This window comes from Coenobita brevimanus, chromosome 98 (genome assembly GCF_032717465.1).
Source record: "Coenobita brevimanus isolate Jiangsu-jjx chromosome 98, ASM3271746v2, whole genome shotgun sequence".
Lineage (NCBI taxonomy): Eukaryota > Metazoa > Arthropoda > Malacostraca > Decapoda > Coenobitidae > Coenobita > Coenobita brevimanus.
In genome coordinates, this window is record NC_137051.1 from 26063986 (window position 1) to 26089024 (window position 25039).

A 25039-nucleotide genomic window follows, 5' to 3' on the forward strand; every position below is an offset into this window, starting at 1 on the left:
GATGGGGCCCTTGGGATTTGTGAAGGAAGTGCGTGCTTTCTGGCAGCGCATCATCAATCATCAGAATCATCGTTCCTTGTGTCAATCAACAATTGACAGTTTTTTCAGGCCCGTGACCCCCGCTGCGCCCAGCCCTGGCTCCACTCCGTTGCCTCCCCAAGACAGGCCCTCATGCTTCGAGCCACAGCCCAGCACATCAGCCACAGTGGAGTCACCACTCGACGTGAGTTTGCGTCTGTCTTCAGAGTCGTCTGCAGTGGGTACGCCATCACCACGACCCAGCGACGCACCCCTAGGTCACCTGCCAGTGATACTCTCGGACTCTGACAGTGAATAGACACCAAGAGCTTCTCCACTAGACCACACGGGAATTTACAGTGTTGTGCAGTGAAAAAAACAGTGCATTGTGTTAAGGATTTACAGTTGTGAGTGAAAAGACAATTTTTGAACTAAATTTAACGTAAATAGACTTATGTGTTTTTGCTTTAGAAAATGGTTATATGAGTGGAAAGAGTTAAAGTGCAGAGTGCAACACTTATCAAGTTACAATGGAGCATAAGTTAGACAAGAGTGCACACTGTGAAGAGAATGGACTTCTGAGTGCGAATGACTAAGTTCAGTGCAAGACTTCATGAACGGCGTACTGCAAGTGCTTCAGAAAATCCTTCTTACCGTCAAAGTCCAAGAGGAGGCGGTTATTCATCAAGATGGCCATGGACTTGCTGTAAGTAGGCAGAATGTTTTCATACTGTACTCTACTGTATTTTCCATACTATACTTACCTCAAACACCTCATTTCACCCTTTTATGTCCCTTATTGGTGTGAATACGCTGTGTCTTAGGTGCTATGCATGTGCAGTAGGAAGGTGTTTTTCTGAATTAGGCTAGGTTAGGGTCCATAACTACCAGTCCAGGAGCCAGGGACTTGTAAGTACCCAGAATGTTGAATATTGTATGAACCTACCTCAAAAACCTCATTTTATGCTTCTTTTGCATTTATTTCAGTTTTTTATGTCCCTTATTGGTGTGATTTGGGTCTTAAATAGGTGCTATGCATGTCCAGAGGGAGTTGTATAGGTGTTTTTCTGAGTTAGGGTCCATAAGTACAAGTCCATAAGCTGGGGCCCTATATCCGGACAGGACCACTATCCGGACCTGCCTATGGCTCTATTACGTCGGATATTGGAGGAATTACTGTATTTAGATATTTATTATGCCATTTCACAATGCACTCAGTCCATCTTCTCGGTAAATACTAAATTAGCAGAAGTTAGGAACATAATATCAGTGCTGACATTTAATATTTCTCAGCAAAGATAAGTAACCCATATGTATAAATGAAAAGGGTTACAGTTTGTGTTGTCACAAAGATTCCACAGTGTTTAGAGTGGACTCCAAACTCAAAGTCTTTCTATTCATGGGATGGTCAAGTTTGACCGAGTAGCTTCAGATCGATGAGACAGCTAGTTTCAAATGTCCATAGTTTAAAGCTCACAAAACTCAGAATACACTGATGTTTTCATGTTTCTTATATTATTATAATTCTGAAGCCTTGTGGAGGACAATTACTTGTATAGTTGGTTTATTTTCATTTAACAAAGATCTTTGATCTCTTTCAGATCATCTAATGGCCATATGGAGTAAGAACGGATGGCTGATATAACTAGTATGGTAACCAAGGAGGCAATATTCGAATATGCTCATCGAATTTTATGCAACCACAACTTGATATTCATTTTGTGAGTGTAGCCCGATTCTCTCACAAGAAAACAAACTGACTATAGTTCATACCATTTTCAGAGTAATGAATATCAACAACAAACTGGTAGCTTCAGCAGTGCAAATACTGTAACTAAGGAAGATAATAACACTATTGCTGCAGCATAGAAATTTGTTATGCTAATGTTTCAGAATGCACTAATTCTATCTTTTGGCCAATTACTAAAATCAGAGGAATTTTACAGTACAGTACCCTCGTGTCCAAGACGGGTTTGTCCGAGATGTTTAAGATGGAGACCATAAGTAATAATCCAAAATATAGCTGTAATACAGTTGCATACGTCCGGTAAGGAACCAGTGGTTCATAACAGCCCAAATCCGAGGAAATACAGCTATGACAGCCTCACCCGGTCCAACACGGTTCCTGCACCAGGGAGAGCAATGTGGTTGAGATGCTGTCCAATAAAATACTGGCATCTGGTCACGTGATGAGAAAGCGGGGCGTTTTTGTCTCTCACCAGAGCATCGTGGACACACTTACTGCGTGTTGCACTCAGCATTTGCTCCTAGGTTATTGCCTATCCTTAACTAACCATGCCTAGGAAACCGTCTGTTAACCCCTTGAAGCGCCACCATCTACCTCAGAACACTAAGCTGGAGATAATTGAGCTACTAAGCTGGAGATAAGCTCAGAAACACACACTTTCAAAGTAAGGAAATTTTTTTTGGTGCCAAAATAGGTTTGAGCTGTTGTTTTTAGGGGCACTTTTCGAAGATTTTGTGACAATATTAATTTTTCCATAAGGTCTTGTGTTAGTCTAAGACATTTCTCGTCCTAGACAGGACCCATAGGTGACGATATTACCGTCTTAGACATGAAGGTCCTGTAGTATTTTGATTTAAAATTAAATCTATTCCTCACCCTGACTTGGGTGGGAAAGGAGGTCCGGATGATGATGATGACGATGATAAATTAAATCTAAACACTAACATTGTTTCTCACTTCTGTTAATCAAATATCTGCCCAGAAGATGGAATGTGTACATTCCAAAATGTTGGCCTACTAAATATGTTTAATTTTTTATCAATCTGTCTTTTCAGGCTCTCAGTTTGTTTATATCCAAGTCTATATACAGTATCTATATATTATCCATCCAACCATCATCCAATCCTATGTTGCCCCATGAGAAGTGTAGAAGCCTAGAGCTAGGCAAGTTGGTACTGACATTTAAGATGAGAGTGACCAGCCTCACTCATCCTTAAGTGGCATTATGTGAGCAATAAACCCCAACCACCTCTTGGATATAAAGCTACACAGGCTCAATCTGACTGGAGCACCTTAATTACCCACTAAACCACCGGGCGCCATAATCTGGTTATGTGGTTACCACCCAGTGTAGTATATGCTTTCCTGGTGTACAGGAAACCATTTGGCTTGTCACTCAGCGTAGAGTCATCCATAGGCAGACGGAAAGGGAAAGAATGAAAGAAAGAAAGACAGAAGAGGAAGCATAACGTTGCCCATGGGCAGAAGGATGAGGAAAGAATGAACGAAAGAAAAAGAGAAGAGGAAGGAAAGAAGAAAAGGCAGACACCCATAGCAGCACTACATCAAGTGAGTGGATGGTGAGCGTATACAGTATTAAACTACACACCCAATTCTCCTCCCCGAAACTTTCTACAAGCACTCTATGTTCTACACACATTTAAAGCTTGAGGAATGTAGAATGAATAACAACTAAAATGCACTTCTGATGCTAAAAAAAATATGTAAACAAAGAGAATATATTATAATTTTATTCATCCTTCATTCTCTTTCACTTTGAAAAGCTTCATACATCTGATGGCGGCTCTCTATGTTATGGTTTCTAGTAGCATCTCTGTTCAATCCCTTAATCCTCAGGTCATTTTGTAAGACATTACCCCAGTCTTCTAGGGTTTATCTCTTGGTGTTCTTCCCTCCACATTCATGCTCACAGACCTTTTCACCCAATTTTCATCTTCCCAGCTCTCAACATGCCCAAACATATTTCATATACAGTACTCCTGTTATTGTTGTTGTTGTTGTTGTTGTTGTTGCTGTTGTTGTGGTGGTGGTGGTGGTGGTGGTGGTGGTGGTGGTGGTCTCCTGGTCGCCTGGGTATGAACCTGATGGACTGCACACTGAAGACATCCTTATCCTGTAATCCACCAACCTCCTTTTGGAGGATTGAGAGTTGAGGGATATTTATATAACCAGGCAGAGGATCCACCTAGGAATACCTATGCCACCAAGTGAAGGCGTCCCTCTCCAGTACCACAATCCTGTACATTAGAGTGACAACCAAGAAATGAGACAAACTAACCTGGTAGGCCGTAATTTGGGTGCAATGACCCCGAGAGCCAGGGGTGCCAGTAGAACCAAGGGCAGGGCAAGACCAAATACCAGATGAGAGGAGTATGTGTTAAGACCAACTAGAAATGCTGAGGCAGCAGTGTTCATGTTCCACCCTACACCACTCCCTCCTTCACCAACCCTTACTCCTACGAAGGCAGCACCCCAGTGTAGGCTGGGAAAGGTTGGCTGGTGACCAGTGGTGTAGAAGCCATGGAGACTCAGAACAAACCAGGAACACACTCTCTGTAACCCTGGTTCTGAGATGGCCTCTGAAAGGAAATATAGTTGGTCTGAAACATACAAAATCATAAATTTCTGTAAAAGGGTGAATTACAGTATATTAAAAATAAAAAAAAACAAAATTAGAAGATACTTGTCAAGAATCTCCCTTTTACACCATAGTAATGTAAGGACAATAAGATGCAAAGTTAATACTTATGCATCTTTTACACATAGGAAGTGTTAACTGCTTTAGCAACATAGCCTCTGGGAAAAGTTATCCCATGAAAAGTCTTTTCTACTGCAGTCCATCACTCCCTGGACAATAAATGAAATGCACATCTCAGACTGGAAAACATGCAGTTGATAGCACAAGACTAAAGGATAACAAGCAACCAGGTTCTCAATGCTTTTGAAAGATCGGTTACAGTCAGGGATACCTCTTGGTCCACAGTTGGTGTTTATACAGTGTTCCCTCACTCTCGGCAAGTAACATAGTCATTTCATTATATCAGAAAACTACATACTGGTATCATAAGAACCATTATTTTATGTGCAATCTATCAAAGAGATCTCACAGCTGACCTAATTTCTATACACAAAAGCTAGAAGAATGATTATTGCTCCCATTATTAAATACAGTGTACTGAATATATACAAAATTGGTTTGGTCATACAGAGCAAAGGGAGGAAAAAAATGATGGGGAAGGTGTATAATCGAAAAGTGGACAGAAAGAGATGATGGCCAAAAATGAGGTGGAAGGAAAGTGTGGAAGAGTACTTGTGGGAGGGTGGCAGGTACAATAGATGAAGGGCTTAGAATAGGGCCTATTGTACAAACATGCCAAAGCATGCTATAGTCAAGACTATCCCAATGGCATCACAAAATACAGAAAATAACTAGTTCAAATTAAAAAAAAAAATAATAATAACCTTTTTCATATTAAAAGCCATTTTTCACAGATAGTCAGATTAGGAGGCAACCTATGAAGTGGCACTGAGCCATTAATGACAAAACGCAAGAATTAAATATGACAATCGAATGATTTATTCCAGACTCATGCTGAAGAATGGGTGCATTATTTCATAGCTCCATTTATCATGCTTCAACAGAAATGATGATCTTCCAAAATTGTTAATAACTTGATCCCTCAATGAAAAAAAAAGTGCCTTAAACAAATTTCACTCAGGTCCAACTACAGGACTCTCCAGTACCTATATGTACCAGTGTCTGCCATGGATGTGCAAACACCTCTGTTCTTTGTGTGGCTTTACTTGTCGCAATACAGGAAAGAAAAGAGAGCTTGCTCCATTTGGTAGGGACAGACAAACCAGGTGCCTCCAAAATTTACTCAATACACCATAAGAGTAATGTGGCTTTTTGATCAGGCAAAAAAAACATTCTTTCCCACCTTATGGTGACACCCTAGGATGAATACCCAATATGAAGACCCTGGACATCAAACAAGAGAGAGAGAGGGGGGGAGGGATCTGTGAGCTAGCTGTGGCAGGTATGAACACTGATGTACTGTGCAAGGCTTAGTTTACCAGTGTTTTATGTAGTGTCCTGCAATATAGCATGTTATGAGCCTCCCTGGGTATGGACCAAACTTCACTGAAAGTTGTTAAGCCCTGAAGGAATACACAGCCAACCAAATATTTTCGTAAGGTAGCCAGAGCCTAGTGAGAGACTGTAGGCTTGGGAGATGCTGGCTAGTGCAGGAATTGTAGTTTATATCTGCTTTGAATTGGAACACTCATAAAGCACATTCTCAGTTACCAAACTGTGGGTAGTATGAGAAAAAGGGAGGTATGTCAAGTGCAATAAAAGAAATTCCAAATGAGTAGTGTGATGGATCTTTAAACTTCGTCCCAATGTATGATAACCCTGTGGCACTGAGACATGGTATTTCCTAAGAAACTGTTGGCACCAAGATCATGTGTGCCAGAACTGGGCTGCTAGGGTTAATGTGCCTGACAATAACAGAAGTCTATATAATACTCAGGGTCACATTACCAGCAAAGGGAAGAAGTAGCTGACTCCAACAACACTAGTTGAGACTCCATGTAGTTGAGCATCCCCAAGTCATCAATTCTCTTCATGGACCAAAACAATGGTATCTCAGTGTTGTATGGCAAATGAAAAACACTGTATCTATGTAGGGAACCCCTGATAAATCAGTGGAAGTTTTGAAAGTTTTGTCTGTCAGGATCCAGATCACTTGACAGGTCTCACCTCTGGAAAAGACATCTGCCCACAAGCTAGACATCCCTGGTGTATGTGACATTGCCAGGTGGAGATGGTTTTGATGTGTTCATTTGATTAAAGAGTCTGCTGTTGATGTCTCTGCCATATTGAAAAATGCTTCAAAGTTTCTGCAACTAAATGCTGTCATGTTGTATGCTGAGCAGTGAATGCTTGTGCCTTATGTTGGGGACTTTCTGATGAGAAAAAGGGTGTAATCAACAACTCCTTGATGTTGCTCAGCCTCATGGCATCAGCATTATTCCAAGTAACCACTCTCTCAAGTTCATGAGATCCATTGTTAAACCCAAACTTCATCAGAGGTATCCATACATATGCATGGAGCAGTTCCAGGCCAGAGCAGTTTTCATGATGTTCTTGATCCATCATTATAACAACTCCACTGATTTTGCTAAGCCTGGTTGTGTGAGGCCTGGTGGGAAAGGAAATACTAAATTTCTCTCTATTTCCAGTCATTTTTTGTCTGCATCTGCTAAGAAGCAGAATGTCAGCCACAAAGTTACATTCCTTGACAGTTTTCTGCTGGTGCTGGGATCCTGTGTGTTGTGCCAAGGATTTTGTGTCCTCTTCTTGTACAGAGGTAGTTTTTTGGACTGGCAGACTGTCATTGCTCTCACATCCCAGTGGTAGCCTAGCCACATTATTCAAGTGAGTTGGAGCACAGTTTAGGAACTTCAGTAACTGGCCCTTTGACTCAATTTTAAAGCTGCTTCCACCCTCGGCTTGCACTGGTTCTAAGTACAGTATATATATTAATCAACCAGTCACCTGGGTAAATTAAGAGCTCAATTCCTAGTTGAGTTAATACCTTTTGTATCATTCCTACAAACTTAATGAAAGTGTAAAATGCTAACTTTCATGATGAATAGCATTGCTGTAAGCAGGAAACTTTATCCCCTGACGAAATCCAATGCAATTCTGGAACCTAAGGTGGATGGGAATGTCAGAATGCATCATTTAGGTCAATGGTGACTAATCAAACCTCTAAGTGGAGATGGCCTCTCATATCATGGGACAGTACATGGCATCTGGGACACTAAGAATTGGCTTAGCTGTGGGAGAGTCTGATCAGGAAATTCCAGTCTGTGCCCTTCTTCCAGTGGAACAAGGTCAAGGGACAATGGACTGCACTGTGTAAGACCACCTGAATGACTCCTGCCTCTAGAGGGTATACCCTATGGTCTCTGAGAAGCAGAGTGAGGGAAAGTTTTTGGGTGGGGTGGCAGAGCATTCTTTCACAATCTTCACAGCAGGCTATCTTTCAGATGGTCAGCTAACTTTTCTGAATTTCAACTGTGATACCAACACTAGGACTGCCCAGATGTCTGTCTCTTGCTAGTAGACTGTATGGGTTTACAGGCCAAGTAACTTTTGGAGGATTTTTTTTTTTTTTTTTTTTTTTTTTTTTTTAATGTGATTGGCACTGGACATATACTTGCCACCCCATTTCCTGACACCCAACAGTCCTCATACGTATGACACATTTTTACATGTCACCATTTCAGGAGTAATTCATTATCCATATTGCACACAAGATAGGGCTGTCTCACTCAGGACTGGCATGGTGGTATTAGCAGAGGAATTGATGGAGTGTGTGGTGAAATGCTTAGGTATGGGGGTGAGATTATTGTGGAGTGGATATGGAAGTTGTGTAGATTGGCTTGGGAAGAGGGAAGGGTTCCAGAGGACTGGAAATCAGGTATAATTGTTCCTCTGTACAAAGGAAAAGGGGAGAGAGAAGTATGTGGTAACCATAGGGGTATTTGCCTTCTTAGTGTGACTGGTAAAATATATGGTAGAATACTCATTGATAGGGTTAGGCATATGACAGAGGAGCTAGTTGGAGAAGAACAAGGGGGATTTAGGAAGGGAAAAGGGTGTGTAGATCAGATATTTGTTCTAAGATGTTTAGTGGAGAAGTATCTAGAGAAGGGAAGGAAAGTGTACGCTGCCTTCATGGACTTGGAGAAAGCTTATGACAGAATAGATAGGAAAGGTATGTGGAAGGTACTAAGAATATATGGAGTGGAGGGGAAATTGTTGAGTGCTGTGAAGAGTATGTACGAGGGAGCTAGGGCTACGGTGCGAGTGGATGGTGAGTTGAGTGAGTTCTTTGATCTCAATGTGGGACTGAAACAGGGGTGTGTAATGTCTCCATGGCTGTTTAATATATATATGGATGGGGTCGTAAAGGAGGTACAAGGTAGGGCAGTGGATGTGGGGGTGGCCCTAATGAATGAGGGTGAGATTTGGAAGCTTCCGGTGTTGCTGTTTGCTGATGATACAGTATTGTTGAGTGAAGATGAATGGGAGTTGCAAGGTTTGGTGAATGAATTTGGGACAGTGTGTAGGAGGAGGAAGCTGAAAGTTAATGTAAACAAAAGTAAAGTTATGGTGTTTGAGAGGAATGAAGTCACAGAGTGTGCAGTGAGGTTGGATGGTGAGGATATGGAGAATGTGAGTGCATTCAAGTACTTGGGTAGTGTGATGAGTAAGGATGGAACTTTGGGGGATGAAGTACGTGAAAGGGTACAGCAGGGAAGGAAGGTTGTTGGCACACTGAAAGCAGTGATGAGAAATAGGGAGGTGAGTATGGAAGTTAAGAAGTCACTGCATGATGGTATTGTGATCCCTACCCTGACGTATGGAAGCGAGGCGTGGACCTTGCAAGAGGGGAACAAGTCAAGAGTGAGAGCAGTGGAAATGAGTTACTTGAGAGGAGCATGTGGAGTGACATGGAGGGACAGGTTGACGAATGAAGAAGTGAAGGAACGTTGTGGGGTAGATGTGGATGTGGTTGAAAAGATTAGGAGAAATACACTGAGGTGGTTTGGACATGTGGAGAGGATGGAGAATGAAAGACTGACTAAGAGGGTGTATGTAGGTGAGGTGGAGGGAGGGAGAGGGAGGGGTAGACCGAGGATGAGGTGGAGGGATGGAGTTGAGAGGTATATGAGGGAGGGGGGGGTGAGTTGGGGGGAGGGGAGTCAAATGGTGGGTGACAGAGTGACTTGGAGGCGTTTTGTCTGCGGCCACCCTTTGCGGGATTAGGGCGTCGGGCTATAGATAGATAGATAGATAGATTTTTATAATATCATGATTTTGACACCATGGTTATCATGGTACTTGAAGCCCTCTCACATGTCAGAAATGGACTCCCGTGGGAGATGTTTGCTGATGATCTGGTGTTGCAGCATAGAATGAAGGGAAGGCGGAGGAAAGATTTAGGAAGTGGAGAGATGGTATGGGGCACAGGGGCTAAAGAGTATATGAAGATAAAACAAAAGTGACAGCATCTAGGGCTGGGGGCGGTACTGTCAAAGAAGAGGGAGAGTGGCCATGTGTGGTTTGCCACAAGGGAGTAGGAAGTAATTCCATTTTGTGCAGTATTTGTGATAAGTGGGTGCATTAGAGATGCAGTGGTATTAGAGGTAGACTGCGAGATAATGCTGATTTCTTGTGTGCGGTGCGTCGAGGAAAGCTTGTGGAGATCGCCAGGTGTGAAAAGATTGATCTTACTGGTTAGTCTCTTGAGTGTGTGGAAGTTTTGTTACTTGCGTGACATGTTATGTGCTGGAGGTGGGGCTCTATGACTAGAGTAAGGAGTACCTGGCAGAAGTTCCGGGAGCTACTGCCTCTCCTGACACAGAGAGGGCTCTCCCTCCATCCTAAGGAATCTTTATATGCGGCATGTGTTATGAATGTAATGCTGTATGGTAGTGCAATCCATGCAGTAAGAGAGGAGGATATTCACAAGCTCAAAGGTACAGAAATTACAATGGTTAGGTGGATGTGCAGTTCATCCTTGAGTGCAATGCCTGGGGAGAACTAAGTTTATGATGGGGGAGTTGAAAGGTAAGATGGGACTGGAGTGTATTGCTGTGATGAGGAGAGGTAGACTGAGATGGTTTGGGCATGTGGTGAAGATGGGGGATAATAATTAATTGCGGAAAATGAGAAGTGTTAATGTCAGGGGTAGGGTTACAAGAGGCAGACTGAAGAAGACTTGGGATGAAATCACTGAGTGTGACATCAGGGATAAGGGACTGAAATGAGAAGCTGCCAGAGATAAAGCAGCATGGAGAACAGCCATTAGGGGCCCAAGGCCAATGCATGCAAGCATGTTGGAGCCTTTAAAAACAAAACGAAACATCTGTGGGTCTTACGAAAGATAACTGAAAGTAATCCCTTCACTATCCGACATAATAGAGCCAACGGCATGTCCGGAAAGTGGTCCTGTCTGGATAGTGGGCACCAGCCTCCTGGACTGGTACTTATGGACCCTAACCAGCCTAACTTTGAAAGCCACCTACATAACTCCCTACTGGACATGCATAGCACCTATTTAAACCTATTTAAGACCCTTTTCACACCAATAATGAACATAAAACATGAAATAAATGAAAAGGAACCAAAGAATGAGGAATTAGAAGTGACTGTACCCTCAGCCAGGGTACTTACATCACGTTTGTGGCTACCTTTCTAAGGTTTTGGCAGTGGTGAAAATGCTCTTGAAACACGTACAGTAATCCAGTGTTATACTGCACTTAACTCTTTGCACTGTGAGTTATAATTGTTTAACACTGCACATTGTTCTTAACTGCACCACTGCAGTTCTAACTGCCAGTTTAAACTGCAATTTGCACTCCACAGTTGATCCTTTGCACTCTAAGTTCAAATTTCTTAACACTGCACAACACTGTAAATTCCCATGTGGTCTAGAGGCGAGGTATTGCAGTATATTCACAGTTTATTCACACAAAACAACCACATGTGGCTTCCAGTGCGATAAGAATCTATTCACATTTGAAGTTAGGGAGTAACTGTTGATGTCGAAGAAACAGAGTTGCCAGATCGCAACGGCCACATTACCAATCTCCTCAACTTTCATTACCAAATTTAACTTTTCATTACCAAATTCGTAAAGCTAGCATTTATTCTTCACTAATTATATATACAAGTGGGAATACATGTAATCACTCTCCTTATAATTAACAACATGATGATTATTTTCACGCTATGTAGGGTAGCAGATTAATCAGAGAGAGCAAACAATCCACCATCTCCGTTCTGTGTATCCTCATACATGTGAAAAATCCATTTGGTAATGCATTATTCTGATTCATTACCAAACGAATTTTTCATTACCAAATTGGCCCACATTTGGTAATGAAAAATAACAAACGGCAACCCTGACAGGGAGGGGGAAGGGGGGAGGAAGGAAGGGGTGAAGGGGCCATGGTGTAAGCAGCTGTTTGGCGCCGCGCGGCAATTTCATATTACGGGTCGGAAAAAAATAGGATTTGGGGGGGATTTTTTTCTTTTTTTTTTGGCCATTTTTCGGTTCCGATGGTCCAGGCCCACAATGTCCAGTTAGTGGGGATGTCCGGAAAGTGGGCGTCCGGAAAGTGGGCATCCGGGAAGTAGAGGGATTACTGTACTGTATATTCTAATGAAGTTTAACCCCTTTAGTACGATGGCATTTTTGCATTCCTTTTCTTGCTAATAACAGAACGATTTTATTCAGTTCGTGAGGCATTTGCGAAATGGAGGGGTTAAATATACTCTTCAATAAACTCCCTCGGTAGGAGAGGTGTTTTCCAGTTTGATTAAAATCGTCTGTAAAAATAATGAACAAATGAACAAATACGTCATGGGGTGGAAGGGGTTACCGTAAACAGTCAAACTGTTCTCTTGTTCCCTGCCCCAGTCTGGGATTAAACTTGCATCTGCTATGCTGCAGCAAGGAAAACGATGTCTGATTTCCAGCCATTTGCTTTCTACTGGGAATGTGCCTTCTTCCCTTCCAGGCTGCTGCAGCTTGGCAGTCAGAGTTGCTTAATCCTTGCCAAACAACCATTTCCGAAGCGTGGTCAAGTAGGCAAGGTTTTTTTGGAATATAAAAGGACCTCTTTGGCACCAGAGTAATTAGTGTGGAGGACTGCTTTTTGGAAGCATACAACTGCATCTTGGACACACTAATTTCACCAACTGATCCAGATATACCTGACTATAAATCAGTTATAAACCCTTAAAAAAAAAAAAGGGAAAAAAAACAAAAACAAGCAGGATACTTACACCAAAGAGGAGGACACTCTTACAGCAGAGCTGGGACACAGATATTGCGAAGAAATAAAGGAAATACCGAGACAAACTTAACCCACCGTATCCCGTTGACGTACACATGCGCCCAAATGTTTTGTCACTGTGACTCCTGTTGACGTTTATACACACACTGCAATTGCAAGGTCTGTCATTTGCAAATTTTTCAAATTTTGTGCGTGATTTTTGGTATGTATACGCGGGACACCTTCCTCTACCCGGGGCCAGGCAGGGACAATGCTTTACCCCCCGTGACCCCTCGCCCACCGCATGCCACTGTCTTGGCAACTCACATGTTACCAGTGACCTGGCCAGTAAAGACATGTCACGCCATGGTACGAAATTCAAGGCAAGAGTGATTCCCCAATCGATGACAATGTGGAGGACAAAGTTTATGTGGCATCAGAGGAAGAAACGTGCAGAAGTGATGAGGAGGTAACGTCACCAAAAAAGATGCGGTATGTTGATGCGTTTGGTGAGTGAAACAATGCTTATATCACCAATATTACTGTGTGAAAACCAATATACTCTTGTACTACATATAAATCTGTACCAAATATATATCTACCTATTCTGAGTAGTTTGGAATAGTTACCCCTCCCACAGAAAAGGTCTTCTCTGGAGCCGGGCTCGACAGAAGACGGTACCAGATGAGGGTAGGGTCACCTGTACCAGGCATTTCTAAGCTGAGGTGAGCACTTTCTCTCTGAATTTTCGAAGTTTCTCATAAAAAAACGGAGGTTTTAGGGGGGGGGGGGGAATGAAAATCTGCCGGGATTGGGGATCATTGGTGAAAAATCTGCCAGGATGGGGCAGGTTAAGAGTGGTGCATACAAATAGGGATGGAGTACCTGTACAGTATTTGTATTCAGTATTCAAATTCAAATACATTCAGATACCATATTTACATTTATTCACATTTATATCTGAATTATTGTTATTAGATATGAATGCAGTGATAAGAAACAGGGAAGTGAGCATGGAAGTGAAAAAGTTACTACATGACAGTATTGTGACCTCAATTCTAACATATGGAAGTGAAGCCTGGACCTTGTTAGAGGGACACAAGTCAAGTGTGAGAACAGTGTAAATGAGTTATTTGAGAGGAGCATGTGGAGTTACATGGAGAGTCAGACTGACAAATGAGGAAGTGAAGGAGCGCTGCGGTGTGGATGTGGATGTGACAGGAAGCTTTAGGAGAAACACATTACGGTGGTTTGGCCATGTGGAAAGGATGGAGAGTGAGAGACTGATGAGGATTGTGTATGTATGTGAGGTGGAGGGAGGGAAGGGGAGGAGGAGGCCAAAGGTGAGATGAAGGGACGGAGTGGAGAGGTATATGAGAGAGGGGGTGTGTGAGCTGGGAGCAGGGCAATGAAATGGTGGGGGATGGGGCAATATGGAGGAGATTTGTTTGTGGCCACCCCTCACAGGATTAAGGCATCTGGCGAAAGAGATAGATATGAACGCATTTGCACTCATATTTGAATACTTGGGCATAGTATTCATATTCATTGAATAATCTGACAAATAGTTGTGGATTAATTACCAGAAATACCCATTCATTCCACTGCTAACATCAGTTTGAATGCACACAGAGACATTACAATATGCTTTGAAATGTGGGTTGACAAAGAATTACTATAACATAGACAATGCAACACTGTTGCAACCCCCCACCTGACCAAGCACATACCTCCCACCTCCCTGCACACCTAACCATGCGCATAATCCCCCCCCCCCGTATAACACAAAGACAAAAGGTCGCACTGAAATGAGAATTTTTTTTATTTCATTATTTAAAAAATATATACTGTATACATTTAACACACAGCATTCTACCAATCAAAAGGCACCAATTCACTATATGTGAAATCTCACAACTCCATAGTGAATACTTTCCAAGTTCTAGCTTCAGATTCCTTGCACAGGTCACACTGAAATCTGATTTTTTTTTTTTTTTTTTTTTTTTTTTTTTTTACTACTTAAGACACAGCAATCTACCCATCAAAAGGCACCCGTTAACGATAAGACACATTATTATGTGAAATTTCATAACTCTATAGTTAATACTTTCTGAGATTTGCTCTGGAAATAAGATTTCTACACCATCTAGTCTTGTTGCTCCCAGTGATAACAATACCTTCCTCTGACTTCGTCAGGTGGAGGGCAAAAATGAAATCTGATGTAAGCAGTATGAAGTTGATGTTGCTCAACATGTCCAGTGTGTATGAGCTGCTTTTGTTGAATGTGTCCTGTACATGCCAGTATGGAGTGTGGCAGGTGAGATGTTGGTAACCAGCCAGTGAGCAGCTCTATCTGTCACCCACACAACAGATACATTGTGCTTTGTTTATCATTTCGTTTATGAAGGTTCCAACATGCTTGCAAATGTCGACCTTGGTCACCTAATGCTGACTCTCCATGCTAATCGATCTCTGGCTGCCTCCCTATTCAGCCTCTTATCCCTGAGCTCACGCTCTGTGACCTCGTCCTAGGTCTTTTCACTCTGCCTCTCACAACTCTATGCCCAACATTCATACTTCTCAATTTCTGCACCTAACTGATATCCCCCATCCGCTCCACATGCGCAAACCATCCCAATCTACCGCTCCTCATCACATTACCAATACACTCTGGTTCCATCCATCCCCTCAACTCTTCAATCGTAAACCTAGTCCCCCCAGGCTTCGCATTCAAGGATGCATTACACATCCACCTAACCACTGTCATTTCTGTATGTTTGAGACTACAAATATCCTCTTCCTTTACTGCCCAGGCCCCAATCTTATACAGCATTACACTCTTAACACATGCCACGTACAAAAGATCCCTTAGCATGGAAGGAGAAGCCTTTCAGTGTCAGGAGTGGGAGTTTTTGTGTGTGTGAGTGAGTGAGTTAATGAAATTGTAAGGCCAGGATTCAGAGCATGAATTCATGATCTTAGATTCAAGCAATAAATTATGCTAATGATTAATTTAAACTGGTAAAATCTGCCTATATTAGTGCTACAAAGAATTACATTACAGTATTAAGATCATGGGCATAATCATTGAAGTCAATTCTACTTGTGCATGGATAGCCTTATCATTTTATGTTTATTTTTTCTTCAGGTTCTACAATTTTAATTCAGAGACTGACTACTGGCATCTTTCAGAGTGACTTTACGGTTCACTTAACTATCTATCTATTGTCAGACGCCTTAATCCCGTAAGGGGTAGCCACAAACAAATTGCCTCCATGTTGCCCAGTTCCCCGCCATTTCACTGCTCTGCTCCTAGCTCATACCCCCCTCTCTCATATACCTCTCCACTCCATCCCTCCATCTCATTCTTGGCTCCCCCTCCCCCCCTCCACCTCACATACACTCTCCTTGTCAGTTTCTCACTCTCCATCCTCTCCACATTACCAAACCTCCTCAATGTGTTTCTCCCAACACTTCTTATCACATCCACATCCGCACCACAACACTCCTTCACTTCCTCATTTGTCAGTCTGTCACTTACCAAATCCTGAAATTATAAAATGTCATCTATGCAGTCATCAGTGGTGTACAAACATTTCATTATCCCCAAAGACCAAAATGGTGCCATCAGAGCATGCTGTAAATCTTGAGAGAAAAAAACATTTCAATTTCAGGAGCAACTACTTCTAACCTACAGCAGCATCTGAAGGTATGTCTGCTCAATACTGGTGCAACCAGTGGTCCTTCAACTGAGGACTTGAATTTTTTTTCCACAGGTGTATGTGATAAGGAATGTCAATAATATTAAAGCCCTTTAGGGGCGGAGAAAAAAATATTTCCTCAAATCAGTGACATACATATATTCAGGCAAAGGAAGGGAGGACTTCCCATGAAAAGGGTGGCAGCATCTCACAAAAAGGAGGGGGCCAAGCCTCACAAGTCTCATGATAATGCTAAGTAAATGGACTGCATACCATTTTTATATGTCACTGGTGAAAAGGGGGGAGCACAATGATCATCATGACAATTGCACTCTTTGTTCAAGGAAATTTGTGCCATTGGAATGATGACATTGGGGACATGGGGTAAATTAATTCAGTTTTGGAGGTCATTATAGGTATGACTTTTAATGCCTGTTTGATGAATACCACTTAATGACATACATGCTAAGAGACAATTTTGGGTGTAGACTATTTTTAAGTGTAAATTACCGATGGCTAGAAGCTCAAGTATTAGTACAGTGGAATCTCCTAAATCACACGAACCTAAATAGCATATTCACATGTGACAACATCATGCAACAGTTTGCAACATCAGTGACTCTTACAAATTACATGAAATTCACAGACGTAGCCCCAAAAGTGATGCTTTTTCGATGCCTCATGTAATATGCGCCACCATTACCTCAAGTCCACGTGTCTAGCTGGGCATAAACCAATTGTAGTCAAGGATGGCAATTACTAAACCAATCATATTCAAGCACAGCACTAACAATAACCCAATCACAGTGCCTTCTTCCCACACCAAACATGGAGGACAAGTGTGCTTGATGCCCCGGCGCCCAGCTCAGTCCACTGTCTCCTCTCTGTCGTTAGCATGTGGTTCTGGTGTGGTTTACAAGATTTTTTTCCCCCTCATACATCCTCTGCCTGCCCAGTGTAACCTTCTTAAGCCTACCATTTCTTCAAGGAAGACGAAGAAGAAGAACCCAACATTAACTTACACCCAAAAGTTAGATGTAATAAGGGTGACTGACGGCAGTGAGAAGAAAGCCAAAATTGCCCACAATTACGGACTCAAAGAAGTAATTCATTACCATGCAGGTGCAGCAATTCCACCTCCATTATAACCAACTTACAATCCCATGTTAAGTAATTTTGGTACCTTTGCAACACAGAAAGTTAACTGTTGAAGTGAATGGAAAAAAAATATATATACCTACTGTATTTTGGCATATATAAGGAAGTGGGCAGGTCACCCTCAGCAGTGTTTACTGACAATCTCTCCAACTGGCTGCGTTGTTTACCAACCATTGCTCCAAATGGGCATGTCAGTGTATCACACATTCTGAATCCTAATTTATAGCTTTCAGAGGTATGTTTATAAATATGCCCAGTAGTTGTGGTAGTCCTGGAATAATAGCAAGTAACTATGAAAGATTCATTTCAATGGAAAACATGTAAAGGCCACGCCCATTTGCTAAAAAATTAATCTCGGTGAATTGATGACTCTTACAATGACACAGAGGTGACCGAGGGCAACGATGACACTGCTTCCAATGCCTCCACACTGGACTTTGAGGGGGTTCCTGAGGAAGGTAGATGAGGAGGAAGTGGCACAGAGGTGGCAGCATGAGGCGGCAGCACACTCGCCTCGTGTTGAGAGGCTGTAGTCTGTCTAAAGTCTCAGAAACCCTCCCTCCTCCCCCATCCATTTGAGCAATGTTGTAAGTCAGAGTCAGGTAAGAATCTTACAATATTGTTTATTCCCATTAAATATCAATCTATCTACTGCCAGATGCCATAATCCCGTAAGGGTTGGCCATTTGACTTTGAGTTATTTGTTTTACAGGGAGGGGCACTAACCCACCACCAACCCACCTATTGACATGTAGGGAGCATGTATGGTTTGGTTATATGGTTACCACCCAGCGTTGTAAATGATTTCTTGGCTTACAGGAAACCATTTGGCTTCTCACTCAATTTAAAGCCACCTGTAAAGGAATGAAAAGCAGTAAGAAGTGACAGGAAAGATGGGAGAAATAGGATGAGGGGAGGGCAGGCACAGAAAAATAATGATAAAGGCTAAGGAAGAAGTAAGCAGCACTACATCAAGTAAGTGGATGATGGTCGCCAATATCTACCACAATGCTTTATTAATTTCTTTTGCAGGTTATCAGTGTTTGTTGATGACCAGTTTAACCCCTAAAACGCGGCTGTGTACGGGCGATCCCCCCGCTGTGGCGGGGTTGTTGCGGGGTCTGAGTACCTGTGGAAAAATATTTGCCAAAAATCACAGATTAACCCTAGAGCATTAAAATTTTTATGGCATATAGTACTTACATTCAGCTTTCTCCTGAGCCACATGTTGAGCCTTCGTTGACTACCAAAGGACTTGTGAAGACTTGCAAAGTTGGGTAACAAAGTCTTCACTCTCACACCTCCAGAAACCCGGTTTTCTTTCTACCACAGCCTCAATCTGTCACAGTACACTTTATACAACAACGTACAGGTTGTTTGGAATCCGTATTTGTAAATAAGAACTGAAAATAAGGCTAAAATGAACGGAGCGCACAGCCGACATGCAGCGCGGTGGCGATCTTCCCGTCAATATTGTCACATTTGCCTTTTCTCGGCAAAAAACACGTATACTACATTTTTTTTCATCATAGGACTTCGCAAACATTTGCCTGTCACTATTACGGCCATAAAAATCACTGTCACTGCCAGTATTGTGGATTGGGACTGAGGAAGACCACCGCGGCGCGAGTTTATTCAGCCTTACGGCAGGCACTTTATTCTCGCTCCTGTCGGCCACTCGCACTTCATTTCTATCGCTCACTTTCACTGTATCTGTTCTTTTTTTTGCCTTATTCATCAGTGTCACTGTCCAGTGTTATAAAAATAATATTTTCTACACAACAAACTGTCACTGTCAGAACATAGAATAGGAAAATATGCTTTCATCTTCTTACACTGGAGTGACTGTCACTCGCAATACTTATATTATTACTATGTACAATTATTTACACCAAAAAACACTGTCACTGTCAGTGCTTTTACAAGTACATACACTAATTTACACTCATCAGGCTGTCACTGTCAGCACGTAAAAGAAAACTAAACAATATTATCACTGTCACTCTCAGTATTATTTCAAAGATTCTTACCCTTATTTTCAAAATCTACTTAGGCTGTGGTAGTCAAAGAAACACGGGTAAGCACAGAGGGGAACTTTGCACTCTTTGCACTGCAAGGAGGTGCGCCTAAAGGTTCTGTCCTGCCTGGTAGTGTGGCTGCACACATGACACCTCCTCAGTGCTTTCCCCCTCTTTGCAGTGGCTGGCAGTGGCTCCAGGCGGTGTCACTGAAGGTAGGCCATACACTGTAGGTGGTCTGGAGGTGTCTGAGGGTGGCGTTTGGGACCTGTAGAAAGAACCTGGCCGTAACGCTGAAGCAGCTGGTAGACACAAGTCTTGGAAAATCGTCTGAGAGAGTAGTTGGCTGGCTTCCTGTTCTTGATTTTATACAGGATGAAGGCGTTCAACATGCACATATCAATCAAGTGCAAGAACACCTTCCTGTACCAACGACGATTTTTCCTCAGGCAGTCAATCTCTCCAATCATCATATCAGACTTGTCCACCAGCCGCATATTGACGTTATAGTCAATGACAGCATCAGGCTTCATCACAGGCTCGCCAGTCCTTCTGTCGACCTTCCCTGTTGCCAGCATTTCACCCTTGTGTACTGTGGTGAGCATGTTCATGACTCTCTTATCATGCCACCTGATCGCAAGCATCTTGTCAGATTTCTTCAGGTGCAAGTCTCCCCGCTTTGACTTTTCAGCCTCGGGGAAGGCAGGGTAATGTGCCCTTTTACTTCTGACAGTGCCACAGGAGCCGACGCCGTGTTCAGAAAGGTACTTGGCGAGTTTAGGAGCGGTATAGTAATTGTCCGTATACAGGACATGATTCTCGCCAAAGTACTTTTCCAAAAGCACTTTCACCACAGAACCAGAGAATCCAAGGGGGTCAGTCTTATCCAAATCGACATTGCTGGCGGTGTAAATGACGAAGTCAAGGATGAACCCCGTCTTGCAGTCGCACAGCATGAAAAACTTGATTCCAAAGCGGTGGCGTTTGCTTGGAATGTACTGGACGAACCGAAGACGGCCCCTGAACAATACCAAAGACTCGTCAATCACGACTTTCTTGAACGGGCGCAAGAACCTCGTAAACTTATCCTTGATCATGTTCAGGATTCCCCTCACTTTCCATAATGGGTCAGTTTGGGAAGGCTCATCATTGTTCGCGAAGTGAAGATAAGTTATCAGCTGCCTAAAACGATCGCGGCTCATGTATTTATTGAAAATGGGTGTTGGGCACAGCTCGTCGGAAGTCCAGTATTCTTCTAACTTGTGTTTCCAGTTGTGCGGCATTAGCAATATCAATCCAATAAATACAAAAAGCTCGCGGATCGTAAGAGGCACCCATGATGCCATCCGCGACGTGGATGGCGTGGCCGCCTCACCTTCTCCTTCACGAACTGGAGCACATTTCCCCTCGTACCTGTTTGTCTCGGTACAGATGTGCTCCATAACCTCGTCGTCAAGGAAGGCCAACAGGTAGTCAAGGCATTCACCATCCTCGTCCACAGGGAAGTCAGCCTGAAGTCCACACTCACTGTCGTCAAAGGGCAGATCCTCAGGCACAAAATCTGATCCCTCTGACCACACGAAGGCATCCAGCGTTCCCTGCCTAGGCTGGGAGGTGCTTGGGGCGGCGGGGGGTGAGGCAGGTCGTGTGGGAGTGGGTGAGGCAGGCGGGGCAACAGTAGGTGAGGCAGAGGCTATCCCAGGTCGTGTTGGTGTTGTGGTGGTGGTGGTGGTGGTGGGAGGGACATTATCACTTGGGTCAAGGTCACTCGCGGTGGCGTGACTCCTGAGTTGCCTAGTGCGAGTTAGCCTTATACTAGGGGACTTAACTCTACCAACACGAACACTAGGCCTACGATAACCTCTCAAACGTAAAGATGCTCTTTTACTTCCCTTTCTCGATGGTGAAGGAGACTCCGACGACTCAGGAGACAGGACAGCAGAGGAGGAGGACGAGAGAACAGGGCTGGGAGTACGTGGCGGGCTTGCGGTGGCATGACGTGGCGTAGGGGACAATGGTGGTGAGCTGGGGTCACTGCTCCTTTTCCGTTTTTCCCCCTTCCCATACTCGAGGCCCCTTCTCACCGGAGCCTTCCCTGTTGAGGTGCTGGGCACTGACACAGTCTCCTCCGGCACAGAAACAATCACTTCTGGCCCGGACTCTGCCCTAGATTGTGTCTCAGACTCAGCCAGGCTCGACCACACACCGACGTCACTGCCATAGTCCATTGAGGCTTTCAAAAGTTCTGAGGCTATTGCAGAGTCACTTAGCCCCTTAGTAGTTCCTGGTAAGGTTTTGAAGGGGGTTGAGGTCACAAAACCCTTTTTCGGAGGGCTAGAAGGCACAGACTTGGAAGAGCTTGAGTTAGACATGGTGTCACCGTGGCAGATTTGCGTGGACTGACGCTATTCTGGGGCAAACCGCGCGAAAAAATGACAGTGTGACAACTGGGGAAACAAGCGTTTCCCAGTAGCAAAAAGTGCTTGCGAGATGACGGCGCAGATTGACACGTATCAGCCGTCCGCGCGTTGCCATATCACACGACGAGGGAGGGCCGCGCATCGGTGCGTCGGTGGGTAAAAAAAATGAGACTTGGCAACAACCGAGGTCAGTAGTACAAAGGTCAAGTGTGCTAAACGTAGCTCACGGGTGGCGGGACTGATAGACAATACCAGCTGGAGCATGCTTGCCCGCGGTTATTTAAAATTAACTCAAATCGCAAACGCGACAACCCACCGTTCTGCCCTTTGGGCCGACCGTCGCAAATGCGACGATCCGCGTTTTAGGGGTTAAGTAGGTTTGGGAGTATGGGGGGCAATTTCTCTGAGATGACAGACCCATTAGTAATTTTCCTCATAAGAGTAGAGGCAAGTCCCAGTCAATGAGCAATCGCTTAATGAGACTTCGCTAATACGAGGTCTTGAAATCTGCACCATTGCCTGTTTAACAAGCAGGTAAAATCCCCCAAAATTGCCAACCTACAAGAACTGAAATGAGGGTTGTGATGCAGCTGTCCATTTTGTAATGCTGTTTTTGTATTTCATGTGTATTAACCCTTTATTCCTGCTTAACCCCTTCTTTACCGACCCCTCCCCCCAATGTAAACACTACGTTTACCCCCCATACCGACCTGATAGCTGCCCCTCCTATTGTGTGAGGGGTAGTGTACATTTTTTGCCACGTCAAAACTATTCACTCTCTGTGATTTGTTTGTATACTGATGATCACATAAACCCAGCAGTTATCTATCTATCTATTGCCAGACGCCTCAATCCCGTTTGGGATGGCCACAAACAAATCGCCTCCACGTCATCCTGTCCCCCGCCATTTCACTGCCCTGCTCCCAACTCACACACCCCTCTCTCATATACCTCTCCACCCCATCCCTCCATCTCATCTTCGGCCTCCCCCTCCCTCTTCCCCCCTCCACCTCACTCACATAAACTCTCTTCGTCAGTCTTTCACCCTCCATCCTCTCCACATGGCCAAACCACCTCAGTGTGTTCCTCATAACACTTCCTATCACATCCACATCAACACCACAATGCTCCTTTATATCCTCATTCGTCAGCCTGTCTCTCCATGTGACTCCACAGGCTCCTCTTAAATAATTCATTTCCACTGCTCTCACTCTTGACTTGTGTCCTTCCAACAACGTCCAAGCTTCACTCCATACGGTAGAGTTGGTATCACAATACTGTCATGTAGTAACTTTTTCACTTCCATGCTCACTTCCCTGTTTCTTATCACTGCTTTCAAAGAACCAGCAATCTTTCTTCCCAGCTGTACCCTTTCAAGCACTTCACCCTCCAAACCTCCATCCTTACTCATCACACTACCCAAGTACTTAAACGTACTCACATTTTCCAATTCCTCACCATCAAACCTCGCTGTACATTCACTGACTTCACCTATCTCAAAGACCATCACTTTACACTTCCCTACATGCACCTTTAGATTCCGTTTCTTACACACTCTCCCAGACTCATCCACCAAGCCTTGCAGCTCCCCTTCGTCTTCACTCAACAACACAGTATCATCTGCAAACAACAGCACAGGGAGTTTCCAAACACTACCCTCTCTCACCAGGGCCACTCCAACATCCACTACCCCACCTTGTACCTCTTTTATTACCCCATCCATGTACAGATTGAACAACCACGGAGACGTGACACATCCCTGTTTCAACCCAACCTTCACTTAGTTTACCATCCACACACACTGCAGCCTTAGCACCATCATACATACTCTTCACCGCACTCAACAACTTCCCATCTACTCCATATATTCTTAATACTTTCCACAATCCTTGTCTATCCACCCTGTCATATGCTTTCTCCAAATCCATGAAAGCAACATACAACTTCTTTCCCTTCTCTAGAAACTTTTCCACTAAAGATCTAAGAATGAATATCTGATCTACACAACCTCTTCCCTTCCTAAAGCCTCCCTGTTCTTCTCCAACTAATTCCCCTGTTCTTTCTCTAACTCTGTCAATAAATATCCTACCATACTTTTTTCCTATTATACTAAGAAGACAAATGCCCCTATGATTACCACACACTTCTTTTTCCCCTTTTCCTTTGTACAAGGGAATAATTATACCTGACTTCCAATCATCCAGGACTCTACCTTCCTCCCAGGCCAATCTGCACATCTTCCACATCCATTCTACTACTATCTCTCCCCCATGCTTCAGCATTTCACCCCACACTCCATCAATTCCTGGGACTTTCCCCAATTTAACTTTCTTCATTACTTCCACAACTTCTATCCTACTGATTTCTTCCTGTCTTCTCACCTCCCTCCTTCTCCCAGCCATTCCCCAGCCACTTATACTCGCATTACTTCCACCCTCTATGTTCAACAATTCCTTAAAGTGTTCTCTCCATCTGCTCACTTTTTCTCCCTTCTCCACTAGTAATCTACCATATTTATCTTTCACTCCCCTGCTAACCTCACTTCTACCCTGTCTTACTTTCTTCACCTCTTTCCAGAACATTTTCTTACAGTCCCTCCACTTTACACTCAAATTCCTTCCAAATTCCTCATCCACTCTCTTCTTACTTTCTCTTACTAATCTTTTCACCTCTCTCTTTCTTTCTACATATAACTCTCTCTTCCGCCTCTCAACTTCTTCCACGCCCCTATTTCTCATCCATTCATTGTATGCTTTCTTCTTTTGTGCCACAGCCTGTCTCACCTCTTCAGTCCACCACGCTGTTCCTTGCACCCCCTCCGTCTTCTCTTCCTCCCACACACCACATCACATGCTGAACATATTTCTTCTGTAAATATCCTGCACACACCTTTCATGTCTCCCATCTGCTCCAATTCATATTTGCCCAATCTTTCCTCCACTTCTCTCTTATACTCTGCCTTTTTCTCATCCTCTTGTAACCTTTCCACTCTCCTTGCAACTACTCCTTCCTCTCGTCTTTCCCTTCTTCTATTTCTCCATCTTACTTGGATCCTAATTCTGGCCACCACCATGTAGTGGTCAGAAAGTCCAC

General features: G+C 43.5%; 1 protein-coding gene across 1 annotated transcript in view; it reads right to left on the reverse strand.

The window, feature by feature from the left end:
• PIG-O (phosphatidylinositol glycan anchor biosynthesis class O) overlaps positions 1–25039 on the reverse strand; it is a 174252-nt gene that overhangs the window by 70463 nt on the left and 78750 nt on the right. Inside the window, exon 5 of the mRNA XM_080283570.1 lies at positions 4065–4365. Within this exon, the coding sequence (XP_080139696.1) occupies positions 4065–4365 (301 nt within the window). The remainder of the gene's footprint in view (positions 1–4064; positions 4366–25039) is intronic.